The sequence below is a fragment of the Pungitius pungitius genome, chromosome 9 (assembly GCF_949316345.1).
Source record: "Pungitius pungitius chromosome 9, fPunPun2.1, whole genome shotgun sequence".
Taxonomy (NCBI): Eukaryota; Metazoa; Chordata; class Actinopteri; order Perciformes; family Gasterosteidae; genus Pungitius; species Pungitius pungitius.
Genome location: NC_084908.1, coordinates 2,512,715 through 2,522,140, shown reverse-complemented (window position 1 = coordinate 2,522,140; position 9,426 = coordinate 2,512,715). Strand labels below are relative to the sequence as shown.

Sequence of the window (9,426 nt, the reverse complement as noted above, 5' to 3'; positions counted from 1 at the left end):
TTAGGGGAAAAACGCACAAAAGAAGAAAAGAAACTATCAGCCGTCCATTTACCTCTCAGTAGACAAAGTGTTGAAAGGACGACCGGTGGTGAGTATGAGAGGAGAGAGAGAGAGAGAGAGAGGGGTGCAGTGTGGGAATACGATATCGAAGGTGGCATCGATCATTGTGTTACTTTACCATACTAAATGTGTGCGACGCCATGCCAGTTAATGCAACCGTTCATATTCACCCCCAACCCTCGGAAGAACCTCCATGTTGCCAAATCTTTTTGTTTTTTATTATTTATATGTTGTAATTTATTTTGATATATTTTATACATCTATAGGAGCGTAGAGGTACCGACAGAGGCCAAACTTTATACACCGTCCTTTGTGCCAACGAGTCGTGCTGTGAGACCCCAGAGTTTCAGAGACGGAAATGTGCTGCTATGATTTGCGATTGAATTATTCTTTTCTTTTCTTGTTGTTACATTTTTTTATTTTTTTTTATGTAATCCTAATGAGATGAACATGCCATCTCCACATTTGACCCGATTCCTCCCCTGGAGATTCTCAAGTTTCATCAATGATGGGAACGGTTTTGCCCCAAAGCGAGCGTGATCATAGTTTACGTGTGTGTGTGTGTGTGTGTGTGTGTGTGTGTGTGTGTTGGCGTAAGGGTTCGACCTCTCAGGACATTCCTTTGCTTCCCTGCTGAGAACCACACGAGAGGAGTGGGACCCTTCTGCGATTTGTCTGCTAATTATGAAGCTACAGGATGATTATACTATTTTGGGACAAACAACATACGTGGCATAATGCTACAAAGTTTAATCGGTAGAAGTAGCAAAGGACCGAGGGTTGGATGATGATCAAGTAATGTCAATGACAACAGCAAATTCAACAGCAGAATCTAGCCATGCTTTGCTCAAGTTAGTTTAGCATAACAGGCTAATGGTCATAGCAGCAACAACTGAGGGCGGAGCAGCTAGAAAAGGAGTAACCCGGACAGGAGTCGTGGTCTCAGGAGCGACGAGGTCAGCGTCCCGTGTGAAAACCAGAAGTCTGAGGCCGTTTGTCATGTAACTTCTGTACTTTAAGCAACACCAATACCATGAAATGAAGTTACATATTGTTCCGTAAAGGTCCCAAACCACAACCTTTACCCCAACCTGGTTGTTTTCTGTGAAGACTGAAGTTTTTTAAAAGACTGCGTGCATGTAAGAAGTACATGTGTGCAGGTAAATTGTCCTGGTGCACATTCTGTAGGAATATGTGCGGGGGGAAATGAAGAAGGAATTTTCACAAGATATCATTTGATAGCATAGCTTCATATTTAAATGATTGACACTGTTGTCCACCTGTTAAATATGAAGCTATGATGTGTGTGAGTCCATTCAGTGCAGCTCCCTGTCATCCGGTTCCTTTCAATCCGCCCCGTACGCGCGAAAGAAACTCAAACTTTTATCACTCGGCTAAAACTGCAGCAGGGAGCGGCTCATGTCGTAAGGAGGCCAACAGAGTGCGCGGGTTGGAAAATATTTGACATATCAAACAAGTATTCTGTGTAGGAAAAAAAAAAGGGTGTAAAATATATGACGAGTTATGGAATAAAAATGTACCTGAAGCATAAAGTACATGGCTAAGGTTTAAAGTTGTCAGTCGTGTGTGTGTGTGTGTGTGTGTGTGTGTGTGTGTGTGTGTGTGTGTGTGTGTGTGTGTGTGTGTGTGTGTGTGTGTGTGTGTGTGTGTGTGTGTGTGTGTGTGTGTGTGTGTGTGTGTGTGTGTGTGTGTGTGTGTGTGTGTGTGTGTGTGTGTGTGTGTGTGTGTGTGTGTGTGTGTGTGTTTCAAATCAAACAGGGTGTCGTATGTAGAGCAGCAATCTGCAGAGAAAGTGTCTGCTCCTGTCTTCATGCGGCCAGAGGCCATGTGGATGAATGGATTCGGGGGGGGGGGGGGGGGGGGGGGATCCTTTCTTATTAAAGTCAGCTTCTCACCTGGATGTTTTCGGAGTACTTTGCTCAGATATGATCCTTTTCCGACTTTGTAATGGACTTCATTATTCTACATGCTAATGTGGGAATTTCTCTGAAGGCCCACTTTGGTAATGGTGAGAAGGGCTGTATACTTAAATGCATCCTCCAGCAATGGCCATCACACGGCTTAAAGAGGATGTTGGTTTGCCCACCATAGTGTTGCAAATAACCGCCTTTTAGTGGTCGTCGGTGGGTTTGGCAACGGAGATCCCCTCAGCCTCTGGACATCGTCCAAATGAACGTTGGGTTCAGATGATCATTTTCTCATATATTTATCTATTTGATGCATTTACTTTGCCTTTTTTTAAGGTATTGTTTTCTTTGTTAAGGATTCACAGGATTTACATGAGCGATGTAATGCGTGAGGTATCGTTGGATCACTTTTTCGGGTTGGGATTCCCGGTCAAACAATTCAAATGCATTGCCAGAAGGACAGAAAATGAACCCCAATGTGGATTCCTTCAACAACACATCCGGTACACTGCTGTCCAGTGATGGTGCTCCTGTTCTCACCACTGTCTAAAACACAAGAAAATCTACTGTGACGAAACATTTTTGATACGTTTTGGAATTTACTTTTGAATAGTTCGTCGTAGCGCTCATCTTTAACGTTGCATTTTTTTTTATAAATTACCCTCAGTACTTCCTCCTGCTTAACGGCATTACACGACATGGTGATGCTCGGACGTCATAACGTGCCATAACAGTAGGTAGTTTACGCGCTACACGGAACACCCGCGTACGCGTTTATTGAGGGTTTCAGCCATGTGATATCATTTGAATATTGTGTGGACTGAAAGATCGCACCCCGTAGCGCCGGATGCATCATCTTGAAACTGATACACAATCCGGAGATAAGATGATGTTGTGCAAACACGGTGTGTGTGTTTGTGTGTGTGTGTGTGTGTGTGTGTGTCACATGTGAGTTCTTCCTGGCTAGTCGGGTGTTTTTCTCCGATTCCGTGTGCCGGTTGTGACGTCATACACAGAAACCCTGCCCGCTCCCTCCCTCTCTCTCTCTTTCTCTTGCAATTCAGCTGATGTTATCAAATATATTAAATGACAGTGAAGATTATATAGATTCCAGTATGATGGGGGGGGGGGGGGAAGAGAAAATACTTTTCAGTGTTCTGTATCCTTATGAATGGTACAAAAATAAACTTTGACAATGCACCTTTGCAAAAGCCTGCTTGTGTTGATGCTGTTGTTGGTTATTACAGGGTTATATTCACTCAAATTCACGTGAACATTGTCTTAGTGAGACTTAAGTTGTTTTCCGAGTTCCAAGTTCCATTTAAACACAAACGGTTGCACCAGACAAAAAGAGTTGTGTAAAGGAGTAAAAAGAGGTTTTGGTGCAATTGGGCCAACAACGTCTTGCCTATTCAGTCCCAATGCTGTTGTAAAGATGCATTTCACAAAATGAACCCAGTGTACCTCAAATCACGGAAGGCAATGCCCGACATGTAGATCAGCGCGTTGAGAGATTCTCCACTCGTTGCCAACTATCATGTTGTGTTCTCACTTGAGTTTTCGAAGGCAGTGGGATTACTTGGCATGTCGTCGTCATCCGTTACTTGAATAGTCTTGTTTTGTTTTAAGACTGTTCCTTACTGAATGGGGGGGGAAAAGTGTTAAGTGTAATCAAATTCTCTTAATGTTAAGATAAGAAACGTCTTTTCCTTATCTCGTATCTCCGGTTAGGAGATCATACGATCCCACAACATTTAAACATTTCCCCTCCAGAAACCTGCACATTATGCGTGAACTGAATATCTCCTCCTTCCTGCCATCGGACCGCAGCTCCAATGATGCCAAGACGAGATTGTTGGCTGTTTGTGTGAAGGCAGAAATAACGATGCAGCCTTGTTTGTTCAATCTGTGCTTTGCATCACGCGTCTGTACATCGAGGCGAGCGTCTTCTTTGGCCGCCGTTGCCTGTCTTGACTTGCACAATATAATTATAGTTTCCTTTTTTTAAATTAAAGGCTCAGTTGTTCCTTTAATTAGCTGCCAGTAGCAGCAAATACTGCATGTTCCCGAGAACAGCTTTGTTGGGCTAAATAAGCAGCAGTTACTGTGTTCACATGTCAGTGCACTGATGTGGCACATCTTTTTTTAAATTATTTTTTTTATTTTTTTAATACTTTGTCACCTTTATTCACATTTCCTCTTGCCACGTCTCTTCCTCATTGGTCTTCGGTTAGTTTTCATCAGCCGGTTTCTTTTGAACCAGACCTCGATAGTTATTTTGTAACAAGTGTTTCAACTGAAGTGTGTCGACATTTTCTGAAGAATTTTCAGCAACATTGATTTCTGTTCCCCTCTCACCGGTTTTCCACTCGATCAATATGACACGGCGATTTGGTACATTCTGTGCACCACTGCAACAAATCTATCCATCCAAATCTGCACCATAAACCAGTTTGTGAAAGACCTGAAGAAAAGTTTCTAAAAGCTTTTAGAAGCCGTGCTGAACAGATTTCGAGGTGCTGTGAGTGCAACGTTTGGGTTTGTGTGTGAGGAAGTGCTGTGGTTGTGAGATAAAGCACTTCCTGGTCCTTCGTGGCGCTCATCATCATCATCATCATCACAGCGACCGGCCGAGAGCGTCGACGGCTGCTAATCCACCTCAGCGTGCACCTCACGTCGTCTGATAAGGCTTTTATCTCAGGTTTGGGATGTTCAGAAGGACGTAAAAATCTGGTGAGTATTTGCATATTTGTTTTAAATAATGACGCGGCTGTAGATTCTTCCTGAACTTGGATATTTAATGTCAAGCAATCATCAAGTTTAAAAAAAACGTCTATAAAAATGATTGTTTCAAAAGTAGTGATCTTCTATAATTATTTAGATTTATGTATGGATTCAGATGATAATCATCTCGTTATGTAATGTATCTCAAAGATGTAGGCATGTGGATCTTTCTCTTCGGTTTTAAGCACAAATTGCTTTTTAACAGTGTTAATGAAAATGCATGCAGTCATGGTATCCCATATTGAATATTATAAAACAAACATTTGTTGAGCTTTTACTCATCCTATTACTGCTTTTAACACAGTTCAGGCTTAAAGAGAGCTGTCAATTGTACTGCAACTCATACATAAACATTACAGAACTTTTCTGTTTCTTATTCATAGGTTTACAGGCTGATTTTGAATTTTATTGTGCCCCCCTGTGTACACAACAAATACAACAACTCCCACAGCAACAGTCTTTGAAATATATGTTGAGGCTGTGTGATCAGATGAGTAACAGTAAAATAATATGCAGCGTGTGTGTGTGAGAATGTGTGTGTGTGTGTGTGTGGAAATTTTGAAGCAGTGCTAAATGACTGTAGAGATTTGACTCGGAAACTAAAATCCTAAAGGAACTTACTGATGATTTGCACAAAAGATCAGAGAAAAGTCAAAATATTGACACAGATTTGTGTTTAAAATCTGACGAACCCTCATATTTACCTCCGTGACCCCTATGTTTGGCCTTGCTGACTGGCTAAATTTTGCCCAACTTGAATTTACCAGCTAATTTAATTGTGGAGGAGTACTTTCCCCCATATGCACCAACAAGGGGGTCAATGTGAGGAAAAGTAATATATTATAACAATGGGTCTGTTAGTGTATAATCCACTGAAAATAAGAATGGTTGGGTTTTTGTTCCCTTAAAATAAGCCATACCCATCTACCAGCTGGCTGTTGATATTTTATTCTACTTTTTTTTTTCCCCATGTTCAGCATAGATTTGAATGATGTATTTATTCAACTCTGATGTGACTGTTGGTATTATGATGTCAGAGGGGATCTTTGTGGGGAACTTGGGTCTAAATCTGCACGAGATTGGCGTCCAGTGTTCGAGTTCGCAGGGACTGTGAAGAGAAAAGAACTGCAGGAATCCAAATGTGCAAAGCTGCAGGGGGCAAAACAATTGAAACAACTTTGATGTCACTAAATAAAGGCCCTGATACTCAAGTGAATCTTGAATATTTTAGCATATCTTTTTTAAACTGTTATCGTTTAATCTGTGTATTGTTAATTTTCCAGCAAGAAACTTAATGAAATTTAATGTATATTTCTGCTGTCATGATTTAGATACGGAAAATAAAATAGTTTTTTTTTTCTGCAAAACTGTCAAACAATTCATTCACCAGCACTAACTGCTCATTCTTCTCAAACGGCCAGGTGACTCGCGGGTGTTGAGCAGCCCTTCCTATCAATTGAGGCATGCCTCGTTCTTTCTTGGTGAAGCGAGGAGGGCTGTACCACATAGGGAAAAAGGCAGGGCCCCGAGACACTTCCCTGGAGTACCCCACATCAGAAACACCAGCTTATAATGCAGTGCCCAACGCCTTGCTACTACACCACCTTCCTGCTGCGCCCGAGCACATTCAGCCATGCAGCCCCAAATACTACGGTAGGTGGCAACCTTTTTCTCGCATAAAAAGCATAACTTTTTTCGTAATTCGTATGATATAACGTACATTATTAAATATTTCAAGTGTGTCAATCCAAAGCTTGATAGTGTTTGTTAAAAAACTGCCTGTTCATCTGTGTACTCAGGCTGTAGATCTGCTGAGCCATGCAGTTCGGTCATTGCAAATGCCTTTAGCCTTGTGGAGAAGGTTGAGTCCCGCCCTCCTCCACCAGCGTTGTGGTCCGGACCTCGTGTGATCTCCGGGTATCCAGACGAACTGGGACTGGACGACTCCACGCAGCGCGATCGCGTCCCGAAGAAGACCAGGAGCAGCAGCGGCTGCTTGAAGATCGGCGCTCCGAGTCAGGCGTGTCCGCTCTGTGGCAAAGTACGGCATTCCTCCACAACAGATTACTTCACAGACCGACGAGAACGCTTAAAGTCACACACCTGTGTGTTTAGATTGAAGGAAGAGGGCTTAAACGAGAAGGAAAGCTAGAAGAAATGACTCTAGGTAGGGTCAACTAACACAATTATACCTTGTGTTTGCAGATATTTTCGTGTCCGTCGAGTTTGAAGACCCACATGTGCACGAATCGTGGGGTCAGAGCATCAGCACACATCAAGTCCAGCAGGACGGACACTGAGTGGTCACCATGCAGGGGCAAGGTCGGCACCCATTTCTGTTCCCTTATCTGACCGCCTCACTCTGGAATGACCCCTTTTGTGCACACGGTGGCCTCAACAGTCCCTGAATCCATAAACACCTGGCGCCTGTTGTTCCAGGAGAGGACGTTCAACTGTGCCGTGTGCGGGAAAGTGTTCAAGCGCTCCTCCACCCTCTCCACTCATCTGCTCATACATTCGGACACGAGGCCCTACCCCTGCCAGTACTGCGGGAAACGGTTCCACCAGAAGTCTGACATGAAGAAGCACACTTTCATACACACCGGTGGGTTCGTTATGCTGACATCTCAATGCAAACCACTAGTGCTGAATAGCAGCAATGATTGCAGCACCGACTCGTATCCCGTTCCTTCCCCCCCCCCCCCCCCCCCCCACCCCCCTGCATGTTTAAATACAGTCAGCATCTCAAATGTCAGTAAATCAATTTTTAAATGTTTGTTGGACCAAACAACCAATTGAATGAAATAAGGATATTCATGCAACGATGTGTAAGGGGAACCTGCGACCCGTCAGGGCGCTGTTTAACCTTTGAACGCCTTGTGCCGTGTTTGTGCGCCCAGGCGAGAAGCCCCACGTGTGTCAGATATGTGGGAAGGCCTTCAGCCAGAGCTCCAACCTCATCACCCACAGCCGCAAGCACGGGGGCGACCGGCCCTACAGCTGTCCCCGCTGCCCCTTCGGCTTCCAGCAGAAAGTGGACCTCCGGCAGCACCAGGAGCAGCACTGCACCTACCACTGACTCTCCCTCACACACACACACACACACACACACACACACACAGCGGATCTCATCTGCAGCCTTTTTTGAAAGAAACCAAACCGATTTATTCCCCCACACTTATCCTAGGCTTGGACTTTTCAATCTGGTCAGCATCCCTCCCTGCCGTGGTCTCACCGTCGGAGAGAAATCCCAAAAAAAGAGCAGTGGCAAACGTATGCGTCTTCCTCACAATGCATTGTACAGTAGATTATAAGGTCAGGTTGTCCTGCTTAGCGGTTTCCTTTGGCACCTGCACCCTCCATCCTCATGATGTCGCCCTAACCTGAGAAATGTTTGTTCAGTTTATGAGTTTTTTTTGGCTTTTTTAGCTTTATTTTTAATAAATCCAAAAGTTAGAATACACATAGCTCTGCAACATAGATAACACAATAGTGGTTGTAGCTTTTTATGTCATAAACCCCCCCAAAACTCATCTAACTACGAAAGCGCCATGCATGTGCAGTCACACAAATTTGAATACAATAGAAATGTTTTATGTTCAACTATTGCACAAATATCTTGATAGAGTGAAAAAAAAATATGGCAAGAAGTTCCAATAAAATCCTAAGAAACGAATTTTTTCTTGTTTTCCGGCTGATTCTTCCGGAGGGAGGGCCAGGTTAAGAGTTTATATGCCTAACGCGTTCCCATCGTCTCCTCATGGTCCACTCACACCTGAAAATGAGATTCTAATCTTGACTAGTGAGCTCTCCTTTGTGTATTTAAGAAAGAAAAGAAAGGGAGGAATTATTGTAGTGCAGCAGCAGCAATGAGTAACTGTTCTAAATACAGAAGCATTAGCACATCACTTATTTCACCATCTAGTGGACTTGGGCTATTTTTTGAAATGGTCACAGTAGAAAAATAATCTTTAAATATTGATACTGATTTTATTAAGACTACAATCAAGTTGAAAACATGCACCAGACAGTTTAATTAACAAACTTAGTGGGGAACCTTTTTCACAGATGGAGCGACTCATCCAGCTGGTCTCCAGGGAAGAACTTGAGCAATTCCTTCAGAACACGTTACACAGGCTATTTCTTTGCACCTTACATGTGATCTGGATGAGCAGCTAGAAAATAGATGCGTAGTTCATATTCTGTGACTTCATCACAAGGAAGGATTGATGTATTTGTCACAGACATGGATATTATTTGAGGAGTGATCCCATAAAAACCTGATGCTCCGGCATTGAGTTAGTTAGTTGGCCACAGTAAAGCAACCTGTGTGTTGGTGACTTTTACACTATATTTCTTGCATATATTTCTTGTGTTATATGTTTCTAAACCAACCAAATCTATAATTATTAAAATGTGAATGGTGCAAACAGCAGATTAGTGAAGCTCTTTTCGCCGGGTTACTTTCAAACAGCCCTCTCTGTCTTTAAGAAGCTGCTGGCCTTTTCCCACCTGGAGCTCAACCAAAAAACGTGTTTGTTTTGCTCAGTCTGCAGATCGATGTGTCCAACCAGGCAAAGTGGCAACGTTCAGGAAGCAGGAAACCTTTCCGTTATGGGATGTTGAGATCTGATATCTACACCAGTTTAATTTG

At 43.1% G+C, this 9,426-nt stretch overlaps 1 protein-coding gene across 1 annotated transcript; it reads left to right on the top strand.

Annotated features, from left to right (window-relative positions):
- The first annotated feature begins 3,976 nt into the window (after positions 1 to 3,976).
- LOC119217689 (zinc finger protein Gfi-1-like) lies at positions 3,977 to 9,145 on the top strand. The gene is made up of 6 exons (XM_037471535.2): positions 3,977 to 4,721; positions 6,194 to 6,425; positions 6,572 to 6,813; positions 6,978 to 7,094; positions 7,212 to 7,377; positions 7,673 to 9,145. The coding sequence occupies exons 2-6, from the start codon at positions 6,236 to 6,238 to the stop codon at positions 7,849 to 7,851; spliced, it is 894 nt and encodes a 297-aa protein (XP_037327432.2). The 5' UTR covers positions 3,977 to 4,721; positions 6,194 to 6,235; the 3' UTR covers positions 7,852 to 9,145.
- Positions 9,146 to 9,426: the final 281 nt, after the last annotated feature.